This window comes from Suillus subaureus, assembly GCF_016647635.1.
Source record: "Suillus subaureus strain MN1 chromosome Unknown BJ212scaffold_2, whole genome shotgun sequence".
NCBI lineage: Eukaryota > Fungi > Basidiomycota > Agaricomycetes > Boletales > Suillaceae > Suillus > Suillus subaureus.
In genome coordinates, this window is record NW_024538558.1 from 515,313 (window position 1) to 537,012 (window position 21,700).

The 21,700-nt window shown below is 48.9% G+C and overlaps 8 protein-coding genes across 8 annotated transcripts; 3 read left to right on the plus strand and 5 right to left on the minus strand.

The window, feature by feature from the left end:
• Positions 1 to 766: 766 nt before the first annotated feature.
• BJ212DRAFT_1443664 (aspartic peptidase domain-containing protein) lies at positions 767 to 2,424 on the plus strand (the record flags this gene model as incomplete). Its single annotated transcript, XM_041337864.1, has 7 exons — positions 767 to 964; positions 1,019 to 1,049; positions 1,101 to 1,138; positions 1,193 to 1,328; positions 1,374 to 1,917; positions 1,970 to 2,140; positions 2,196 to 2,424. The coding sequence occupies 7 exons, from the start codon at positions 767 to 769 to the stop codon at positions 2,422 to 2,424; spliced, it is 1,347 nt and encodes a 448-aa protein (XP_041198814.1).
• Positions 2,425 to 3,553: 1,129 nt separating this feature from the next.
• On the minus strand, positions 3,554 to 15,191 carry BJ212DRAFT_1565696 (dynein heavy chain protein 1; the record flags this gene model as incomplete). Its single annotated transcript, XM_041341960.1, has 21 exons — positions 3,554 to 4,039; positions 4,092 to 4,376; positions 4,427 to 4,619; positions 4,673 to 4,833; positions 4,885 to 5,934; positions 5,985 to 7,273; positions 7,302 to 8,393; positions 8,443 to 9,149; positions 9,198 to 11,088; positions 11,137 to 11,592; positions 11,640 to 11,987; positions 12,045 to 12,120; positions 12,168 to 12,455; positions 12,504 to 13,616; positions 13,667 to 13,726; positions 13,774 to 13,853; positions 13,906 to 14,000; positions 14,051 to 14,135; positions 14,190 to 14,754; positions 14,815 to 15,061; positions 15,111 to 15,191. 21 exons carry the CDS (start codon positions 15,189 to 15,191, stop codon positions 3,774 to 3,776), a joined length of 10,428 nt encoding a protein of 3,475 aa, XP_041198815.1. The 3' UTR covers positions 3,554 to 3,773.
• Positions 15,192 to 15,270: 79 nt separating this feature from the next.
• On the plus strand, positions 15,271 to 15,860 carry BJ212DRAFT_1258798 (Sm-like ribonucleoprotein; the record flags this gene model as incomplete). The annotated part of the gene is made up of 5 exons (XM_041329972.1): positions 15,271 to 15,309; positions 15,366 to 15,392; positions 15,445 to 15,507; positions 15,672 to 15,753; positions 15,808 to 15,860. The coding sequence occupies 5 exons, from the start codon at positions 15,271 to 15,273 to the stop codon at positions 15,858 to 15,860; spliced, it is 264 nt and encodes an 87-aa protein (XP_041198816.1).
• Positions 15,861 to 15,974: 114 nt separating this feature from the next.
• Positions 15,975 to 17,241, minus strand: BJ212DRAFT_1314839 (Pex12 amino terminal region-domain-containing protein). Its single transcript, XM_041334134.1, has 5 exons — positions 17,146 to 17,241; positions 17,019 to 17,096; positions 16,887 to 16,967; positions 16,550 to 16,837; positions 15,975 to 16,494 (listed from the first exon to the last, which is right to left on the minus strand). Exons 1-5 carry the CDS (start codon positions 17,201 to 17,203, stop codon positions 16,028 to 16,030), a joined length of 972 nt encoding a protein of 323 aa, XP_041198817.1. The 5' UTR covers positions 17,204 to 17,241; the 3' UTR covers positions 15,975 to 16,027.
• On the plus strand, positions 17,221 to 18,172 carry BJ212DRAFT_282854 (reactive mitochondrial oxygen species modulator 1-domain-containing protein). The gene is made up of 4 exons (XM_041342820.1): positions 17,221 to 17,376; positions 17,494 to 17,565; positions 17,621 to 17,714; positions 17,786 to 18,172. Exons 1-4 carry the CDS (start codon positions 17,318 to 17,320, stop codon positions 17,930 to 17,932), a joined length of 372 nt encoding a protein of 123 aa, XP_041198818.1. The 5' UTR covers positions 17,221 to 17,317; the 3' UTR covers positions 17,933 to 18,172.
• Positions 18,173 to 18,407: 235 nt separating this feature from the next.
• Positions 18,408 to 19,345, minus strand: BJ212DRAFT_1474965 (uncharacterized protein; the record flags this gene model as incomplete). The annotated part of the gene is made up of 5 exons (XM_041339172.1): positions 18,408 to 18,884; positions 18,941 to 19,015; positions 19,065 to 19,109; positions 19,166 to 19,255; positions 19,316 to 19,345. The coding sequence occupies 5 exons, from the start codon at positions 19,343 to 19,345 to the stop codon at positions 18,408 to 18,410; spliced, it is 717 nt and encodes a 238-aa protein (XP_041198819.1).
• Positions 19,346 to 19,558: 213 nt separating this feature from the next.
• Positions 19,559 to 20,515, minus strand: BJ212DRAFT_1314847 (trimeric LpxA-like protein). Its single transcript, XM_041334135.1, has 3 exons — positions 20,481 to 20,515; positions 20,193 to 20,425; positions 19,559 to 20,140 (listed from the first exon to the last, which is right to left on the minus strand). Exons 1-3 carry the CDS (start codon positions 20,489 to 20,491, stop codon positions 19,851 to 19,853), a joined length of 534 nt encoding a protein of 177 aa, XP_041198820.1. The 5' UTR covers positions 20,492 to 20,515; the 3' UTR covers positions 19,559 to 19,850.
• Positions 20,516 to 21,203: 688 nt separating this feature from the next.
• Positions 21,204 to 21,686, minus strand: BJ212DRAFT_1258919 (thioredoxin-like protein; the record flags this gene model as incomplete). Its single annotated transcript, XM_041329983.1, has 2 exons — positions 21,204 to 21,397; positions 21,449 to 21,686. 2 exons carry the CDS (start codon positions 21,684 to 21,686, stop codon positions 21,204 to 21,206), a joined length of 432 nt encoding a protein of 143 aa, XP_041198821.1.
• Positions 21,687 to 21,700: the final 14 nt, after the last annotated feature.

Sequence of the window (21,700 nt, forward strand, 5' to 3'; positions counted from 1 at the left end):
GGACACCGATTCGCACTGCGATGCGATGGCAGTCAGCGGGTCAGAATGTTGTTTCCTCCAATGATTTTTGGCGGTATCGAATAGACGCGGAGGAATGCTAACTAGATCCTTAGGAAAACGATCTTGCATATGTGCTGCGAAGGCGCGTGCATTCAACACAGGGAATTTAATCGATGAAGTAGACTATTCAAATCTGGGACACCCAGATAGCAACAGTCTGCAGGGCGGATTATGCATGAATCGTCCAGTGCTCACTCTTCGGTATTATTGCGTAGACTCATATTTTGATTGTATAGAATGTTGCACAAACTATCAGAACCTTGGTATGCATTGGTCGGACCGCTCGGGCTCATACTTAGTGGTCTCGCCTTTTCTGTCACCTGTGACGCTCCAGTCCGAATTGTAATTCTCGCTAAACGCTTCTTCTACTACTTGTATCGGCATTTTGGACGTGCTATATCCCTCAGGCTGTCATGGATCGAATAATTGGATGCTTTCTCGCGACCGCCAAGAAAGAAAACTCTCAAAGTACCACTACCTCCTCACTTTTGATGATTCCGCGGCTACATTCGCAATGTCTCAGAAGTTCTCAAATGTCACGACGTCATACACCGTTAAGGTTAGTTCGTTTGAACTAAAATCAATTCAGTAGGATGAACAGACCTGCGTCATCGGGGACTCGGATAATGACCATATCCGCATATTCTGGCTGTTTATAATCCGATAAACGAATGTCTGTCATTCATCCACTTCAACATCAGCAAGTATGTCCTCACTCCACTTCACCACTTTCGCTTTCGCTCTCATTGTCTGCGGCAAGCTTCTGGAAAGCAATGCCCTCGCCATCATTAGGGACGATCATTCGACTGGATTTTATTTTAATGCTTATTACAAACCGACAAACGATGCTACGAACGCAACTTTTGGATCACTCATTTCAGTTACTAGTGAATCGGACTTGGAGGTGAGTATACGTATTGCGAACTCGGTCACAAACGTGTATTTAATCTCCGTGTAGTACCTCGGGCAGGTCAACGTAGGAGGACATGGCAAGTAGTGCATCTTATTAGGGGCTACATTCACTGACCTGTCCAACCTAGATTTTAACCTAGTGCTCGATACCGGGTCCAGCGATCTGGTGAGCAGTGCTTTGTTTTGTAGTTCATGTTCGAACTTATTGTATCGATGCAAGTGGGTCACTGGTCAACAAATCAAGATCAACAGCAAGACATCGGACAATATCAACCTCACATATGGAATTGGTTCCGCCTCAGGAAACGTCGCTTATACCACTGTTCAACTCGGGACTTACCAAGTGCAAAATCAAGGTGATCCTTATCAAAGCTTCCTTTGACCTCTCCTTACTATTTTAGCGTTTTTAAATGTTGACAAAACGTACGAGCAAGGGACTGATGGAATTCTCGGCCTTGGCTTTATATCACTGTCCATGATCGAGAAAAAAATCAAAAACAAAGCCGCCCGCCCTATAATGGCAAACCTTTTTGAACAAAATCCGTCAACACCGAATTTTATGGCTTTGGCGCTCGAACGCACGATTGATAATGAAAATACATCTGGAGGCGCTATCACGATTGGAGAATACGATCCACGATTCAAGGATGTCTCCGGGACACCTAAATATCCCCTTGCGCCTTCGACGTCACCGCGCTGGACTATCGCGCTATCGGGCATGCAGGTCAATGGCCACAACGTGACACTTAAGTCAACAGTCAAGGGAGCGAAGAAGGGGACTGCTATTTCCCTCATCGACAGCGGAACCAGTTTGGCGTACATTCCCTCCGACGCTGTGGATGCGATATATGGCGCTATCACCGGGTCGGTTCATATACAAACCAATGGGCAAAATTTCTGGATCGTCCCGTGTTTAGGCCAGGCAAATTTGTCTTTTTCATTCGGGTTCGTGAATCCAGTGGTTTTAATCTTGAATATCTATTGATCAGAGCCTTAGCAACGATTATTTGCCCATTAACCCTCTCGAATTGACGAGGCTGGCAACTTTTACTGACGGCAACGCTCAATACACTGTTTGCACCTCCGCATTCCGCCCGCAACTGTCAGATACAGGCTCGGATATGGATTTTTTGCTTGGTGATATATTCATGCGCAATGTCTACTCTGTGTAAGTTCTTTCTATTGGCATATATTCACCCTGGCACTGACCTTGACGAATGTAGCTTCAACTTTGGTAATCTCACATCCAATAATGACGATGACAAGGGTGCTTCGATCCAATTCCTCTCGAGGTCAAGCAAGGATCAGGTTTACCAAGATTTCCAACAACAACGCACTCAGAACTTGAAGAACCTTCCCCCGTTATACGACTTGTCCAAAATTCGTTCCGACGGAACTTCTTCGGATGGTGGACGCATCAATTCTTACTTGGCGTACGGATTGTCGAAGTAAAAATATTATGTAGAATTGCAGTGCTGCAATATAATTGGCAGCAAACATATTTTACACGCGCTCAAGTTATGTGCACAAGACGCACAGTCAACAGAAATTCAAACTCATGCTACGTCAGGACTACATCCAATCCCACATGTTGGCGCACCTGAGCTCACCGTGACAGGCAGCATCTTTTGAGTCACAATCGGCTGATATTGTCAGTCCATACCGGTTCACCACCTTTATCCTCTACCATATCCACGAAGGCGCTACACTGCATATGATCGCGTCCGCTCAGAATTTCACGGGAGTTAGATTTCCACAGGGAGAGGGAAGCGCGGCATACATCAGCAATAATATTATTTACAAAAGAATCAAACACAAAGACGAAGAGACTATCCACATATTGCAGTATTAGTGACTATTGGTGTGCGAGGGAGATGCACAACAAAGAAAAGGCACAAGTCGAGCCCATAATAGGAGGGGTCACGGTCGGCGTGGTAGAAGCAGGAGATGATGCAGTAGACGTCGAAGCAGCGGCAGGCTGAGTTGCGATGATGAGGCTTGTGCCTGTACTTTGCCTTGCGATTGTTTTTGCTGCTGTTGTGCGCATTTCGTCTTGTCACGGTCTGACCGCTGAGTAACAAACAGTGACTGCACAGAAAGCATTGATTTACAATGATTCGAACCCGAAAAACAACATATTCGTTTGTCCCACACCAAAGGAACGTCACGGACGATGCGGAGACCGCGATGGAAAAAGATGGATTCCGTTTAGCGTCCTTGGAGTTCGGTTGTTTCACTGGTGGTTTGAGAATGACAGAAAAGCAATGAAAGGCGGATGACCACTGGCAATACAGGTCATAACAAGAACTGACGAATAACAATAACACACGTGGACACCGTTTCGCGAGTCATCGAAAAAGCCTGGTGGTCCTTATTGGAGAATCTTGCGCTGGGCTGGATGTCACGTAGCTTCTAGATGTTGGTGTCATGCTGGAGTGGTACTCCAATTTGGAGGTTCGTGTCGAGATTCCAGGAAGCACTGTGTTGTCATAATACGCAGTTGCAAGGAGGCGGTCGGCCAGTCAAACGTTTGGATATAAATTGGCGGCAGTAACAAAGTGTTCATGGGTCACTTAAAGGTGGCTGTGTTAAATACCTAATCGAGTGATGATATGATCTTACTATTTCCATTTAACGAGTACTAAGACTAGACGCAGCATACATTGCAAGATATATCAATAGATCATCATATGTAATTCGTCCATGATTGTCATAAAATGCAAGCGAAGGAATGGTATCATGATATGGGTATGGTACATTATGCATGCCAATGGTTTTAGAATCTAGGTCTGCTCAAGCACTCAACCCCTTGCGGTGAGACAAACAGCCCTCATTGCTACCAGCGACGCTGAATGTCTATCGAATGGCAGATTCACCGTAAACATCACATCACTGCGATCATTGTTGAGGTAAACTGGTAATGTGACCAGGTCGGCAGGCTGTTCCTCGTTACTGGAGTCATCTTGCACCCAGCGAATTTGAGAGGCATTGAGTCGGACAGCCTGCCCGTCATTGAGGATCAACTTTTCATTCTCGGTGTCCCAGGCAGCGCCCTCCAGAATAAGACCTAGAGACGTTGTTCGAGTTCGCCGAAAAGGGAGGGGAAAGAAACAACATACCATCAACAATGAATGCACCAGGATCGTTCATCTGGCCGATGTCTAGGCGCAGGTGAAGCGTCTCGAGACTCCACCGTTTGCGATGCGCCACAGCTTGACGGGTCGCTGTGATATATGCTTCGGGGAAGAACAGTCCACCAAGCCACACCTCCACGTTGGAAAGATTTTGTTGCACACTCGTTATGCCATCGAGCTGAGACAACCGACGAGCCAGATCTGGAATCCACTCTGACACGGACATGGCCTTTGGCACCTTGTATCTCCTCCAGTGAGAAGGAATAGTTCCTAATATGCATCAGTATTCGATGCAGAAGAGAAGGGCAGCGACAAAGAACCTTTTGTCAGGGAGCTCATCAAAGTTCGCAAGTGATTTGTCTGCTTTAGTTCTCCATCGCAAACCTTCACCACGTCTGCCAGGTCCTTGCAAACCTGGTCGAGAAGTTTGCGTCCGATCGAGGCCTCCCGGGAGAACAAACGATAGAGAGGATCAGGATTATCATTGGATTGCTTCGGCAGAGTATTCAGTGTCTGAAATAGGACAATGAGCGTCATGCAGACAACAAATCCATCAAGAAACTCACCGAAGGGAGTTGCGTAAGCCACTCACGGCATCGCTCGTGAAGGTTGCGCATCCATGCAGGTTGCTGCGGGGTCTGACTTTTTGAGGGACCAGCGGCATTTCCGAGCTCGTCATCATCTGCCAGAGTCCGCATCTTGCGCAATTTACCAAGCAGTTCATTACCTTGAAAGCGAAGCAATCAGAGAGGTCGCATTGTAGATGTATATTGCGTACCTTGCGCTACAGCAATAACACGCTCTGCGGTTGGAGGGAGGCTTAGCCATGCGGGTGGTTCGCGATCAGGTAGGCGTTGAACCCAGGTCAAGAAATGCTCTAGTTTGGTGCCATCAGGAGCTTCAAGCCCATGGTCTTCACCGACGGTTGGAACGAGGTCGAAGTCAACGTTGTATGCAGCAGGCGTAAAGAGCTTGTCGACAAAGGCGTCCAAAATGCGCTGATCAAAATCACTGTCAACTCTTCCTCCGTAGACGGACTGCTTGATCAGCGTTCTGAGGGCATCCCAAGGAATGTTTGCCGGGTCTACATTTGCTCGTCCTTTAGCAACTGCATTGAGCCAGGTGTCGATGGTTCCGAAAGCCGAGGCCATATCAGAGTCGTTAAAGTCGTAAGTCTTGCTCCAACCTAATGGGACATAGCGGAGACGCTCTTGGACAACAGCATGGAACCACGCCAGTAGGAAGTACAGACGTATCTTCTCTGATGGACCTTGCGCCAGCCGCTGTGGCGTTATGGATCCAAGTGAGTCCAAGAGGTTTGCTTTAATTCCTGGCAGAGGCTCATTCATGATGATGCGTGACTGGCGTAAGATGTTTACAGGAATGGAAGGATTCGCTTCTAAGGTCAGGAAAAGGCGGAAATTTCGATGAGGATTCAATGTCTGGAGCTTCTTCTCCAGTTGTCCTAGCCACGTAGGAGCAAGATGCACGTTCTTCAGAAGCACCCATGTCCCTTGACGGGATGCTGCTGCGATTGCTTGGTCTGCCAACGTAAAACCTTCTTGAGAACCCATGGCCACTGAGGAGGAACGTGCACCGGTAGATTGTATGAGGTTCTCTACGCGGTAACTGGCGTCATAACCCGTAACCGATACAAGGGCCAAAGGAGTCGCCGCCGGCACCTCATTCGCGACCATGGCGCCCAGGTCTAAATCGGATGAGAGGTCGCTCTGGAACACATTTCGAACGAATAGGGCCGTGGACTGCAACAGTCTGTCGGGCCGAAGGCACTTGACAATCAACATTGAACGCAGTGCTTCGACGACAGCTGCAATCTGATCAGTGGTCGCTCACTGATGAAAATGTGTGGTCACTCACGCGTATTGGGTTCCCAGGGCGTTGGAACGATAGATTCAGGACTACTCGATTGCAGGAAAGGAATCCAATCATCTGGGTGCTCCAATATATTGTTGAGAACTGGCTTGAATAGGGATTGTTTGGCATAACTCTCCAAGTGCACCATCTGATCTGGCGTCAGTATCGAAGGGGTAGGGTGCTCTGTTGAGGGAGCTGTAGAAACTGCAACGCCTTGCCCGCTCTCCAGCAGGAACTCCAGTCCGTCACTGATATCTTCCGTTCCACGGAGCTTGACTTGAGCCAGAAGAACGGCGAGCATCACATGATCGCGATGAAGAAGAGCCCTAGAAGTCCGCTTGTAGACGATTAAGAACAAGTCATTGAGGAGGATTTCGCGCCGGCGATGATGGTCGGATACGTTCTTGAGATTAGGATTGTGATGCAAAACGTAGTCGAATATGTCCAAGAAGAACCGCAGCGAGAATTGGTAGAAGTGGTTGACAAGGTTAAGTTGCTCAAGAATGAAAAAGACGGAACTGCATGCCTGCGCCAGAGGCAGGTACTCCGCAGTCACTTGCTCAACCTCCTTCATAACGATATCCGTTTCTTCAACCTTGTGAGTAATGTCCGCGGCCTCTCGTTTGAGGGTCTCCAAGGTGCTAATGACTTTGTCATCGTCAAGAATGTTACCCGTTGATTCATTGAGAGCTTGCAGCAGCAACTTTTCCAGCGTGCGAAGGCGAAGTCGGAACTCTCCTTGAGCCTTCATCAGATCAGTTCTCTTACGTTCAGTGTCCGGACGTTCGACTTTAAGAACTTGGTCTAGCGACTGACTCTGGAGACTACTCCTCGTCATGGTGAAGTTAACAAACGTTACCCTGCTGCAGATATCTGGAGAGAACTCGACAGAGGGGTCGCGAGTGGACAAAAACATGGTAAACGAAGGAGAGAAGTCGATGTCCTGGCTGCCAAGGCGGATGAGAACACGACCACCCGTTCTCCGAATTTCCCTGTTCAGCACAGCGTTCAGGATAGGATCGAGATGTTCGACATCTTGAATAAGTAAAGGATTCCCGAAACGAAGAGCGCTCTCAAGGACCTTGAGGAATGCCTCATCCAAGAAGCTAGTGACAGTGATCTTGCGGTCCTTGTATTCGTTGAGAAGGAATGTGGTGGCTTGCCCTGTGGGATCGATTATGAGAGGGTAGCGGTTGAATCGTTTCAACATGATTGCGTTCTCCGTAGTCAAATTGTCCGATGGGAGTGACTTCGATTGCCAGCTCAGGCGATCATCAGCAGGTCGATAGATACTCCGTGAGCGAAAGCTCTGGCTTGAACTTGATGCTTGCTTCGTGAAGATGGCTCGACCATTCCTGCCACATGACCTCGCGATAATGTTGATCGAAGAAGCCGCCATAAGCTAAAAAGGCAGCTGAAAGTAAGACATCGCCAACGATGGTGCTCATCTCCGCGTCGAATGTGCGACTCCCCGACTCCCAACGGCCTTTCTCCGATGACAAACTTTCAAGAAGTTTCATGCTCCTGTCCACTTTGCTCTGCACACGCTCCATCTCCGATTTGATAGCCTGTGTCTCGCTGATAAGCAACGCATACTCCTCTTTATAGGTCGCAATCTTGGACTCCAACTCGGCGACAATGGTAATGATCTGGGAGGCCTGTTTCTTTGTCATATCTGCCTGCGACTCCAGTGATTGGACCTCATTGCGCAAAGGCTCTACCTTGTCGAGAATCTCGGAGAAACGTACTTGAGCGAGAACCCATTTCACCAGGGGACCGCAAGCTTTACTCGCACGCTGCACTGTTTCGAAGTTGAACGAAGGTCGACTCAGGAAGTCCCTTTTCATCAGCTCGCGAAGGGGCTTCGTCATTTGACTATTGGTGTCAAAGTTGACGATCCTCTGAATGAAGTCGTCCCGACGAATGATACCCTGAACAGTACGCCAGTTGTCGATTTTGTGTCCCAGCAGGGTACATACGGACTCCATGGCAAGCTTTACTGCTTCAGGAGGGTTCGCCATGGTTCTGACCTCTTGGAGATGCTGCCTCTTGATACTGCTAACGGCAGACTGGGCATCCAGGACAGCCGGTTCCGCGTCAGCCAAGTCCGCCATGACAACGGAGCGACGTTGAGCAATGTTTTTATCTTGTTCGACAAGAGCCGCTTGGATCTCTATTGAAGCAGTTTTCTTCTGTTCAGCTTCCTGTTGATCTGCAACCATGCGCCTGAGCTTCTCGTTGGCTTCAGCATCTTTCGCTTGCAGTTGAGATCGTTTGATGGCCAGACTCTTGCGCAGCTCCTCAACTTGAGTGACGGTATCCTTCAGCTTGTCGAGACCAACATGCAGATGGCGCTGTTGCTCCTCGAGCTCATCACGTTTCTCATTGAAGAGACGAACATATTGATTAATGCTGCACAAAATATTCAATATTACAACAAAGTGAGGACGGCGAAACTCACAAGTCCAAATAGTGACGCGGTGTGACATAGTTATAACGACCCTGCCGGCGGCTCAAACGTTGGTTGATCTGGTGCAACGACGAGTGAACGTAAACCAATGCGTTCACCACTGCTGTGCGGTGGACTGGTGGCATGGACAAGTCGCGGTATGCAATGGGGAAGAGTGCGGGAGGGGTGTAGGAAGGCAGATCGAGGTCAATTGTATGCGTGAACTCCATTCCGACTTGATAGAATGCCTGGTCGGACCAGTCACCGAACCAGTCAAGAACACAACGATTGAACAACGCAGGAGAAGTAGCAGCACGAGAAGCAAGGCCGTTCTCAGGCGGGTTCATAGTGAAGACGACATGAAGATTTTTAGCGACCTGCTGAGTGAACCATCGATAAAGCTCCTCGTGCGAATCGAGCATCAGGCCATCCCTTTGAGAACCTTCTTTGCAAGCTGTCATAAGCGCAGCGTGTTCATCTCCTTCAAAGAGACCAGGAACTTCAGCGTTGGCAAGGAGCGTATTCATCCGTTCCAAGAAACCAGAATCAAGGACGTTGGACTCATCCATAATGAAGCAAATCTTTTCGCCCTTGCAACCAGATCGGCGCAATACTGTCCGTAAATCGTCGTCAAAATCATCACCAGTGTACTTATTGGAGACCTTGATCTGGAAGATGCTGAGTCCATTAAGCCATGCGACAAAACGTGAGAGTGTGGTCTACTCAGAAGTCAGAAGTAGGTCGGCTCAGGAGAACGTAGTACCTACCTTGCCGCTACCACTGACACCAATAAGAAGCAGATGCCCCTGCACCTGGCGGAATACTCGATCAATCCGAAGCACATGATCGAGAACATCGTTAAAGAGAACAAGTGGCACGTCCAGTTCTTCCTCGTAGAAGACTCGGAGGCGAGCTTTCGTGTACTCACGAAGCTCCTCACGCTCAACAGGAATATAGTATTTGGAGGTCCAGTTGGAAAAAAGGATTGGTCTGTGGAGGGCTTCATTCCGGTCGATCGTCGGGAAGTACTCCATGGCTGCGTTATCGATGTGTTCGTCCGTCCAACTTTTCTCATCCTCCGTGACAAGACGGTCTTGGAACAGGCGCAGGGCCTCATGCGCCCAGACACGCACAAGACCTTCGACAGACAACGTTTCCAAAGGCCGGATTGCCTCGTAGATACCACGAACCCATCTTGTCAGCTCACGAGGACTGTAGACGTAATGTGCTTGGATATCGGTTGTGAAGCGTTTCTGAGATGAGAGATAGAAGGCGACCATGGCATCTGTCAGTGGCTCTGCATATGCCCGCAGAGTTGGGACCACTTTCAACAGTGCTCTGTTGTACGTGCCATAAATCTGTTTCAAGGAAACCTCTCCAGGATAATCTACCATGACGAGGGGAGCGTGACGAAGGAAACGATGGCTAAGAGGTACACGTCCAGGATCAGTGGGAGGGTTGCAAGCACCCACAAACTGAATGCGCTCCAACTTGACCCAGGCCATATCCTTCGCACGCCAGTAACCTCCACATTCGACAAGCTGACGCAAGAAAGAGATGACTCGCTGGGTGCCGTATTTATCTTGAGCGGGAAGATTGATCTCATCGCAAAAGACAACCAACCACCGACCGATCTGCACTGGGGCCAGAATGACACCGTTCGGAGTCTTGCGATACTCGCAATACTGCTCAAAGGTTTTCAAGATGAGCTCTGGCGTGGTAGCGCTGGAGAAGTTCAGACCAACAACTTCCATGTCGGGAAGCTTGCGCAATGCACTGAACAAGGTCATGGTCTTTCCAGAACCCGGAGGACCACAAAGCATCAGAGGTTTGTGCTCTGATAGCCATGAGTACAAAACTTCTTCGTGGCGCACAGTGTCCATCGTAGGTACAACAATGTCTGAAGATGTGACGGCGTGAGCGTCGATCTCGATGGAGGGCACCTTGGACTGCCAAGCAATCCAGTCACCAGTGGAAATTTGGACGTCGAAGTCAATGAGGGAGTTGTCGGAGCCCATCGTTGGAAGGTCGATGCCGGTTTGCTTGCGCAAGAAGTAGCCCATCTCAGCTCGAAGGTCGAGTTTGGCATCACCGGAAAATGCCCAAATAATGCTCACAAGTAGCCGTTTGGTGACATACTGCTCTACCTTTTCAGGTGCAAGAGGGAAATCGGAATGTTGCAGGTTGTACTCGATGACGTTTCGCGCTGTCTTGTTCAAGAGCGAGAAAAGAGTATGCAATGCACGTGTCGAGGTGAAGTCCATGATATGATCTATAGACTCGGCGAACGTCAGGGCAGAGCCAACAAGATCTCCGTCGCCGAAATAGCGCTCCAGAATGGACGCGATCTGTACTTGAGTGGCAAGATTGGCAGAGTTAGATGCGTCTGCGGCTAGCGCATCAACACGACGGCCAGGCATATCGACGGCATCTTCATCATCCGCATCCAGGGGCACTGTTGACAGAGTGTTGAGGTAGTGACGGTAGACCATTGATGGTTCAATGACGTCTTCACTGAACCAGATCATACCGCAACGACTAACGGTAGCCAAGGTGGCATAGCGAAGATGCTCGACCTCGAACATGATGCGAACATTCGGCGGGAGGTTCAGGCGTTCACCGTTGGGCAGCGTGAGCAGTTTGTTATCATCCAGCACACTGTGATTACGTTAGACAGTGGCAGAACTACCCAATCCTGATACGCACCTATTCAAGTTCTCGACCCACTCAGGATCAACATCGCCATCGAAGATGATCCAGTGTCTCTTACTGCTTTCACCACGAACATCATCAACAATCTTGCGCAAGATGTGGGTAAACAGCCCGTCGTTCCATTCACGTGTAGTAGGATCGAGTGTGCCGTACAGCGCGTCCTTGTGCATGGCCTTAGGGTCAATGACATAGGGAATTCCTTCGGTGCCATCGAGCCTCTCAAGTGCGGCAAGCAGAACCTGCCAAGCATTGGTCTTTCCAGTACCCGAAGGTCCCACCATCATGAGACCATGTTGAATCTTCTGAATCTGATAAAGTTGAAGAATCTTGGCAACCCATCGATCACCGTCGACAAGGCGACGTTCCGCGCAAACCTTGAGAATTTGCTCGCGCAAAGCATCGAGGTCAACCGGAACGTAGTCGGTACCGGGGAAGACATCAGCAAGCAGGCTGTCCAGGGTAAGTCATTTGCCTTGATAGAACAAGCAAAAATTTACCTGGTAAGCAGAGGAACATCATCTGCAACCAACTTCGGCACAATTGTCTCGGTGACACTCTGGATGAGGATAATCTGCTCCGAGATGCTATCAGAAAGACCAACTGCACCATCCGCATCTTCAGATCTCGCACTCTGCAGACGCTCACGCTTCAAGATACCAGCACTTGCTAGGACAGCCTTCAAAGCACGGAGACCGAAATCGTAATGTGGCTGGGGGGAGAGCTGTTCATCGCAAAGATTGAAGAACGGTACAATCTTTGAAGCAAGTGACTCCGCTGTACGGAAACCTTGTGAGAAGAGCATGACCTGGGCAATCAGTTCGCGGTCGGGTCTCGTCATGGCCATCCTGAATGAGTAACAATAGATTCAGAATGGAACGCATAACCATCAGGACAGAACGTACGGCCTGAACAATTTCGTCAAGTTAGGCGGGAGCTGAGACCGACCAGCGTAGTTGGGGTTAGTCGTAATGAAAATACCTTTTGCATATATTAGCCAGTACCACCGCGTATTATGGAATTGTTACCAATGTTCTTATTGATCTTGAGGTTTTTGCCAACAAGCTCGATTTCGATGTTAGGGTTCTTCACCAATGCAACAAGACCTTGCTGAATGCTTTGTACTTGCTGAGACACAGCACTGAGAATACGCTCCTCAAGTCGATTGAATTCGTCAAAACATCCCCATGCACCAACTTGACAAAGCCCAACGAAGATGCGACCCATGGCTTGGAAATCAAAAGTCTCGTCGCAACAGAAGACCAAAACGAAACGCCCCAGCTGGACACCAAGAGCTTTGACAGACTCCGTTTTGCCTGAATTTACTTTAGGCTAACGTCGGAAGATAAGGACGACATACTTACCTGTACCAGCAGGTCCAAAAGGTGAGCCTCCCAGCTGGTTGTCGAGCGCCTGAGTCAGTGTCAAGTACACTCGGTCTGTCAACGGTGTCTGGACAAGACGATCGGGGACACCGAGATACTCCCATCCGTAAGGGAACGATGCATCAGCAACGGAGATAGCAAGTCTGTCTAATGGGTTCTCCACAAAGCGATCCAAATAGAAACGCATCTGCGCTAGCCACGTAAAGGCCTTGGTGTCTGTGACACGCTGCTGGATGAGGGTACGTGTAACGTCTCTTTGGTGGACCAGTTCGGTAATGAGGTGCTCACACTTGCGGCGGGTGACAGGGCTCAGTTCCTGCAGCACAATGTCCGCAAGAAGGTCGAGTGCCTGGCTGACTGTTTCAAGTGGCGGTTCTGGGAGCTTGCCAGACTCGAGAGTGGCATCAACTGCAGTAGTCCACGCAACTTGAACAGCTAGAGTGACCAACTGTGCAGGATACTTCTCCATCCACGTCATGAGCTGGTCCATTTCCAAGGGAGAACCAGTGCCATAGAAGGACTGTAGCTCGGTGACAGCATCACACAAAAGATCCGCAAGGGACAATCGCATCATGGATTCGAGCTTTGTGAGCCAGTCATTGATCTTGGGGAAATCCTTGAGCAAAACAGGCTCGCTGAATTTAACCTCCTCCCCTTCGCGCGAGGCCATGCCCTGGATCTGAGTAAGGTCCTCATCAAGCTTGATGGTCGAAATGCCAGCAAACATCTTTTTCAGGTGCTTCATGATGCGCACGATATCCTTGCTGTTGCCGATGATCTCCAGCAGGTCTTCATCGCCCACAAAGTAGAACCGAGGGAACGAAGACCGCTCGCGCTCGAGGTATTCACCAAGCGCTTTTTGGATCTTATTCAAGAGGTCGGCCAAACGCTCCAAGCTCTTCTGGATGCCCTGGATGTTCATGACGTCTATGACGAATGGCGACTTGTACACTTTTTTCATCACGGTCAGGAACTCTGCATTGATGTTCTGGAAGCGGGCGCTTTCCACCGGAAGGAGGTGCTTGATGTCCGCACTGCCTGAGAAGATGCCTTCTAGATATACCCATTGACGCTGTACGTCAACCCAGATATCTAAAACAGTATTCAGTAGATTTACAGGGAAGAGTAACCAACAATCATACCAAAGAGTACATGGATCCTGTTGAGTTTATCTTCCCATGACCCTGCTTCTTCCTCAAAGACTAGAAAGCAAGTTAGAACGGCATCAATGTAAAATCATGTCTCATACCCTTGTAATAAGGCGACAACTTCATTGCAGTCAAGGAGTTCAAGTTCTCGCTGCACTTGTTAAAGAGGTCATCCCATCCCCTGGAAGTAGTATGGTGAGCATCTCTACGTGGCCTTGCTGAAAATAACTTACTTTATCAAACGACACTTGTTCTGATAGTTGATAAGATCAAGCGTGTAGTTCGTCCATATTTCCTTCACTTGCTTGATATACTCTTCGAGGGCCATCTCCAATAGAGTGTGAGGCATAATGAGAGAAACATCACAACGCCACGCACCTCCCCCTGCGCTTGGATGATAACCTCGCGTATGGGAGTATCATTCTTCTTGAGGTCTAAATCGTAAACATGGCCAAGAGTCATACTGTACTACAATCAGCACGTAAAACGAATAAAGAATAGCACAGAACCGGCTCACAGGGTCAAACTGATCTGAGACGGAAGTCTCAAAACCTTGAAGAGCTGCTTCCAGTGTCTATCCTTCAGCGCCTCCGACTTCAAGTCCGAAATGAGCGAGTTCGACTTCAAAAGTCCACGCAGTACGTCCTGGACGTATTCAAACGCTGCGTACTGCCTCATACGCGTAGGCATGTCCCTCGTCGACGTCAAGAGGCCATCGAGCTGCTGCCTCAACTTCCTCGGTTGCACCACTGACCACGACATCTCCCTCAGGTCGCCAATCTGGCTCCATACACCAGAAAGCGCCGTCCATACTGCTTTGAGGTCACGTAGCTCCTCGAAGACCGGTTCAAGGCGTGTATGACGCGTCAGCTCGAGGTCTAGAGCCTCCTTTGCCCTGCAGACGAGGTCATACTCCTCCTGCACGCGAGTAAGCTTCCCTTCGAATACGTTAATAGTGTTCATAGCCGTGTCTGCACGAAGGCTGCCTTGTACGGGACGTGTCTGCTCCCATTCCGACAGGATATCGTTGATCTTGTTCTCTACGATCTTGTCTTCGGCAACTATCTTGAGTTGAAGGCCCGCTGTACGAATAGAAGATGAGTCACATATGATAATGTAAGTTCAAGAGAACAACCCCGTACCCAGCTGCTCTTGAATGGAATCATTCTTTCTCTTGAGAATCTCGTTATATGCGCTCCATTCTCCTCTAAGTTGGTCGCTGTATAGCCAGTCATCTGGGAATTGGTACCGAAAGCGCTCTAGTGTCTTCTCGCCGTTGGCACATAGATCTATCATAGGACCCCATGTCTTGGTCTTGCGCTTGAGGTCCTGTACGAATGTAATGAAGGTCACCGCCGCCGCAGTTGATGAGTTGGAGGGACTGAATGCCTAGAGAACTGTCAGCATCACGATGACCTCGTTAGCTTCTTGTGCTCACCTCCATGATTGCTTCTGGAAGAAGCTTTGACGCGTCCCTGCGAAACTTCAATGTCACAACACTTGTGGGAAAATATGCCATAAGCAGACCCCCTGCAATCGTTTTGTCAACGACACGACAAAGCAAGCTACATCGTCACCCGAGAAAATATCTGCTTATCATGTCTGGACGCCAACAAAGAGTGTTGGTGCAGCCCATTGTACGTTTCCCCATTCAAAGTCAATTTCGATTCACCGATGATCTTTATTTGCACAGAATGTGATCTTCAAAAACCTCCAGCAGGTCTGCTCCAGTATGCAATATTCTCTCCCTTGATACTGACATATGCATATAGCGAACAAAAATCGTTATATGGTTGTATGACAACATCGAGATGCGGATCGAAGGGCGCATCATTGTACGTGCACTTTCCCAGTTTCGAGCGTTTCGAGCGTTGAAGCGCATCTCTGGCAAGGCCATGGCACTCCGTGTTTGCGTGACGCGCGGCGATCTTGCTTATTTTTCCCTTTGCTTGAATTATCTTGAAGTCTGTTGAACTGACGCAATGCATCTGTTCTTCAGGGATTTGACGAATTCATGAATGTCGTGATCGACGAAGCTGCAGAAGTCTACGTCAAAGACGCCAAACCACGACGAGAACTTGGTGAGATCCCTTATCTTGATGGATTCCATGGACGCATTCCTGATATGGCTCCAGGTCGTATACTACTAAAAGGCGATAACATCACCCTCATCCAGCAGATAGTATGATATGTTGGCTCTGTTCATGTAAAATCTTGTCTTTCTGCACCTACCGGTATATGATGTGCTCTTACAATGTATCATAATAATTTTGTGCTGCTACTGACATACCTCAGCAAACGATGTTATGTTTGAGGACAACCCGACAACGCAGCAGAACAGAATACAACATTAAACTATAGATTGTAAATCGGTAATAACCTCGTAAGACTAAGTGCTTGTCTACACAAAGGACACTCTGCCTTCTCCCGTCCCCATCCTACAATGCACCCCCAACAAAACAAGTGCCCACATTCGGTTGCACAGCTGTCAGTTCGTTCTTCCAGACAAAGTGTGCACGTCCTCCCTGCCCGCTGGCGTTGAGGTATCGACGTGATGTCTAAGACTGTGTTCCCGTCTTCTTCTGCTGGCTTCACATCAGACTCGGAGGCAGAAACGCCGAGCAACGTTGAAACAGGTCGATCATCAATGAACATCTCATTCGTCGAGTCCAGCGAACGCTTCCCTGAGGACTTTTCCGAAGTAGCTTGAGATCTACTGCGGAAAAATGTAACGAGTCGGTGGAGGAGGCGTATCGCAATGAGTATCCCAAGCAATGAATATGACGGCGGGCGAACATGAGATTCTCTGGGATGGAAGACACCTGTCACCAAATATCTAGATCAGTTTCTTGTCCATTCGCAAGCAAGAGACTCGACCTACATGGCGAATGCCCAACACCCTCTTCACCAGATCATAATACGTGCCCCGCAGATAAAACACCGCCAGGTTGATCTCCGTCCCTACTTCCAAACACACCTGCAGCCCCTTGAGCAACTCACCCACTCTCGGGCTCAGTGCACCAATGTGGGAACCCCAACGCGCTATAACATACGAAGGAAGTGTAGGAAGGAGGATAAGCGCAGCTCGGAAAGAATGTGAAGGTGTCCTTCCGTCAGAAGAGTACTCCCAAATATCTGTGTACTCCTCCCCGAGAGTTTGAACGGCTAATATGTGGTTAGTAAAGGGTAAACCCTCGCAGAAGATGTATAGTACCTCGGCCAACGGATAGTCCGTAGTACATGAGTTTCACAACTAGCTCGACTTCCTTGTCCCATCGCGTGAGCCACCGTGTACCTTTCCGATCATCATCAGCACCAGCGGCAAGGAAATAATATGAGAGCGCACCAAGCCACGACCGAAGCACTGATTCTGCCTGTTCCCTCAACGATGCAACATGGAACAAATCTCTTTGGTTCGCCCTTACTACATCATGATCAGCCTTCCTTGATGCAAGAACAACGAGACAACACACTAATTTGAGCCTGCTGAGCGTCGGGAAACGTGGGCAGGCGTGATGAAGATGTAGACATGTTTTCGGTAACCTCGGCCTTAATTGCAGCTGCTCTTTTCCGCCACACACCCAATAGTTCTCACTGCAGCTAGTCGCATATTTCACTTTCACTCATCACCGCGAGTTCACTACAATGCCGCCCATGCCCGCAGCAAACAGAGCGCAAGAACCTTCTACATGGCAAAAACGTACGTCTAACCATGCATCTCGAGTCCAAGAATAATTTCTTATGACCGATTGACAGTGAAGTAGGTCCTAGTTATAGCTACCTCATCACATAACCCTTTCCAAACATGCCTTTTATCTCAGAATGGGCGCGATGATGGGCGGAGGCGTCGGTCTGACGATCGGTTTCATCTTTGGATCATACAGCATCCTTCGGTAAGAAGCCAACCAGCTTCTACCTTCGTTTTTACTCACCAAACATGTTACACAGAAATGGTTCCGGTCCTCGAGGATTCCTAGCTACGCTTTCGCAGTACATGCTTAGCAGCGCCGCGACTTTCTCTTTCTTCCTTGCTATCGGTTCCGTACGTGTTTTCTCTCTCCATGGGATATGGGCTGTCCTGGAAGTGGGCCTCTGATATCATCGTGTACGCAGGTTATCCGTAATGACGCGCTCCTACCACCACACATGGAAGCTGCCCGTCTGCAACTCCTTCCTCCTCTCGTGCGCTCCAAGGCTGAAGGCGCCATGCTAGTCCGTGCACGCTGGGACGCAGAAAGAGCGCGAAGAACAGCCGCGTAGTGCATGTATTGAGACTATGCATTGATACATGGTTGAGATGAGATATGGATGATCTAGCTAAGAACATTGCGTGTGTCGGTGTGGGCAGTGAATGTGGGGGTATAACAAAACATGACATGCTGCAAAGACGTGCAAGCGCGCTCTGCGGCTCCTGTCCAGTCTACATATGGGGTGGACATAACTAATACCTTAGGTGTCAAATTCATATCTCTAATCATCCTTTCTAGAACCGCAGGTCCGAGGCAGAAGTCAACTTCTGCATGAGGTGAGGAGCGACAGCGTCATGTAAGGGAAGAACCTAGAGAGACGCAGTCCACAATCTGCCATAACTCGATGGAAATTGACTTACGTGGTGTAGGCGGAGTTAGACGCTATCGAACCACGCTCGTTACACGTACCCAAAACCGCTTCAGTCTCCCGCACTGAATTGGTTTGGAACGATGGCTATACACATCGACCAGTGATGCGGTATGCGCTAGGCTATATGGGCCAGATATAGTTGGTCTCGGAGGTGGAGTAGGTTTCCACCACCGTGCGAACCATCGACTTGGTTTGTTTTTGCTCTGACCTGACGGAGTTGCCAAGGGGAATGGGGAGGTGAAGGAATTGGCGAATAGTCGTGATGGCTATGATACACCGTTGGTACTTCAACAAATTTCACCGACGGAGGGGATCGCTTTTTCTTGCGAGATGTCTTTGTTGTCGTTGCAAGGGAGATTCCCGAGTCATGTCGAGTGAGGATAGATTTTACAGGAGCAGGAGCAGATTTTGTGTACACTGTTGAGGAAGAGGCGATGGATGAGACGCTTTGGCGTGCACGATGTATCGGAGGCCGGAAGTACTCCGAGCGATATCGCGGATAAGAGGACATTCCTGGGCTTGAAGGCATGGAGGACTCAAATAGTATGCTTCTACGTCTGCTTGAGGATTCATCGCACTCCAAAGGTGGGGTCTATATGGAAGGGTGGGCTATGGGTTATGGTATATTTGATGGAGATAAGGACGTACCAGAACTCTTCGAAGGCTGTGCGGCATTGAAGAGTTATTACCCTCGAATTCCTCTTCTTCTTCAGGTGTTATGTCCTGGCTTTGTGTTAGGGATGCCACGTGTTGTGTTGATCTGACAACTCACTGCTAGATCACTCAAAGTGTTGACTGGAGAAAGATCAGTGATGGACTGCATGAACGGTCAATCAGAAGCTGGTGGTACTATGGCGGGATGTATGAGCTCACATTGACTATGGTATCAGTATCCAGCCAATCCCTCAGAATCTCGTCGTCGGGTGCGAAAAAGTAGGTGGGCTGCTCGAACTCTTTTGAATGCTTTTAGAGTCGATATATGGTCAGTCTAAAATGACATCAGAGATCCCCAGGGGCGCTTACGCTGAACCTGTGAGTTTGAGTGACGGACATGGTAGTTGCAGAGAGTAAGAGAGCCAGCGTGCATTCTGAAAGGGCGATTCGAAGGTGTTCCGGATACACGTTGCAGGGCTATGAGAGTTAGGAAACGCATAAAGATAAGGCTCGGAATACCGGATGTGAGTCATCTTGCAAGGTGGCAAAAGCGTGTTCGGTTAATAACTCCGGGTACCTAAGGCCAGGCACATTCCAGTAAGCCATGCCTAAGCCCATCCGGTGTGCAGCATAGGAATGCTTTCACACATAGACCACATGGAAGCAAGCCATGGAAAATGACAGCGGTGATCTCTGTCGCCTCGGTCATTCTCCATGTCATCATACATGTCATTCCAACGTAGGTCATTATCTTGAAAATGACAGGCGATTATGTGTAGTGGATCCACCTACCGAATTCGCTGATGCCCGTACAATAGCGAACGTACCCGATGACCCTCCAACACGCACAACCAGTGCCCTGTCAGTCCGAGGCAGAGGTAATAAAAAAACGTGCACCAAGACGTCAGGCGCCATCTCCCCTCCGTAGTCGATTGAACTTCGGTAGCATCTCACGAAGGTACTCTGCATGCTTCAACCTCAAATCAGCCTCTTGAATCCGTCCCCTTCCACTCCAAGTCCTTCTTTCTGCAGCGGGTCCGAAGATGGACGTGTAGTCGTCGAGGGTCTCGTCGTCTGTAGGAACCACGAGGCATGCAGCACCGATGACACAGTAATTTGTTATTCGTACAGTATGGTGGACGCGCGCACGCGTCGATATAGTGTTGAAGTTGCCAACGGATGGACATTCGACGCCTGTCCAAGAAGAAGTTCGTGACTGAAGTCACGGATGGGGGAAAAGACATACGACAGCCAATCTCGAACAAATTGTTGTCACCGACTCTCATCACTTCTTTGCGGCGATTGACTATTATGGCGGCCTCTTCGATGATGCAACCTGAGCCAATTACAATGGGACCGGCTATTGCGAAAATGGTGGCTTTGGGGTGTACGACCGTGCCAGGTCCGATAGTGATGTCTCCCTTTAACTCAACATCTTGGCAGACCACCGCCCTCGAGTGGATCGTGAATTTATCGCGGCTGCGAATCACAGCGTCACCATTTGATACAGGTATTATGAATACAGCTAACTTACATGGGTGGCATGAGTTCAAGAGCAATAACCCTAACCCTAGGATGTCAAAGCTGGTGCTAGCTATATTTACGGACTATCATATTCTATGAAGTGATATACATGGATACTTCTTAAATCCACCAAGAGCCCCTAGTGAGTGAATGAATGACTCATGGAGGGTCCGGAAATAGTCCATTGCTGATACTCGTCATTGCGAAGTGTCCAACACGATCAAACGTGACCCATGTGCGCAAAAGGCATGTGACAAGTTTCAGCTCGCCCACTCCACTGACCTAGTGAAATCTCCTTTGTGCCGTTTTGATGAGCTACTCGCTCAGATATAAAAGCATGTGCTTACTTTCCGTACCATTAATGGATTAACCCCACTTACTCATCTCTCATGATTCATCATTCCCCGTTGAACCTATTTTTTACACCCCTTTGCTTGTCAACGCCAATGTTCACTCACTGATGCAGCATTTTGTTGTCCCACTCCTCGCGATCAACGAGACAGGGATTAATGCAGTTGCGGAACTATGCTACATAGCGGGAAATGGTGAAATGAACCTGAATTCGCGAGGTCACGAGAAGATGTTTCATCCAGCCGCAGACCGAGCAGCATAACTTCTTGGTCTAGCTAAAACCCAGCAATTGATAGAATCCGGTTTCATCGCGAGAGCTGCAGAATTCCATTAGACACGGGGTGATGAAGGTATGACATGGATATGATAATTATAACCACGTCTATATTTTGAACGGGGTGTCGACATGCAGCCCACTCCAAATACCTCTTGCGGCCTCCGTCGTGCTCTCCACAAGACGGCCCTTCTTGAGCTGTTTTATTTTCGCGCCCGAGGAGTCGAGGAGTAGTTGAACTTTTTTCTCCACACCATTAACTTCGAACTCCTGCAATGGAATGACCTTGTCACGGCCATTAACTACGATCAGGTCAGATGAGTGTTCGGTATCACAAAAAGAAGCAACAGAACCATAAAATCCCCTTGCTATTGGTTCATGACCGTTGCGTTGCTTGACCACGAATTCTACGTGTGGGTTCTGCCATGCAACACGCTGTAGGTCATTTGAGATGAAAGTACGGGTGTTGGTAGATGAAGGAAGTTTCTGGCAGTATTCTAATACTATTTTCCTGACCTGTGGTAGGTACGCAGAGTGACCATTTGCAGGATACGAGCGCAACTGAGCTCTAAGGATCTGTTTTGTGGCCATGGACTGGAGCAGGA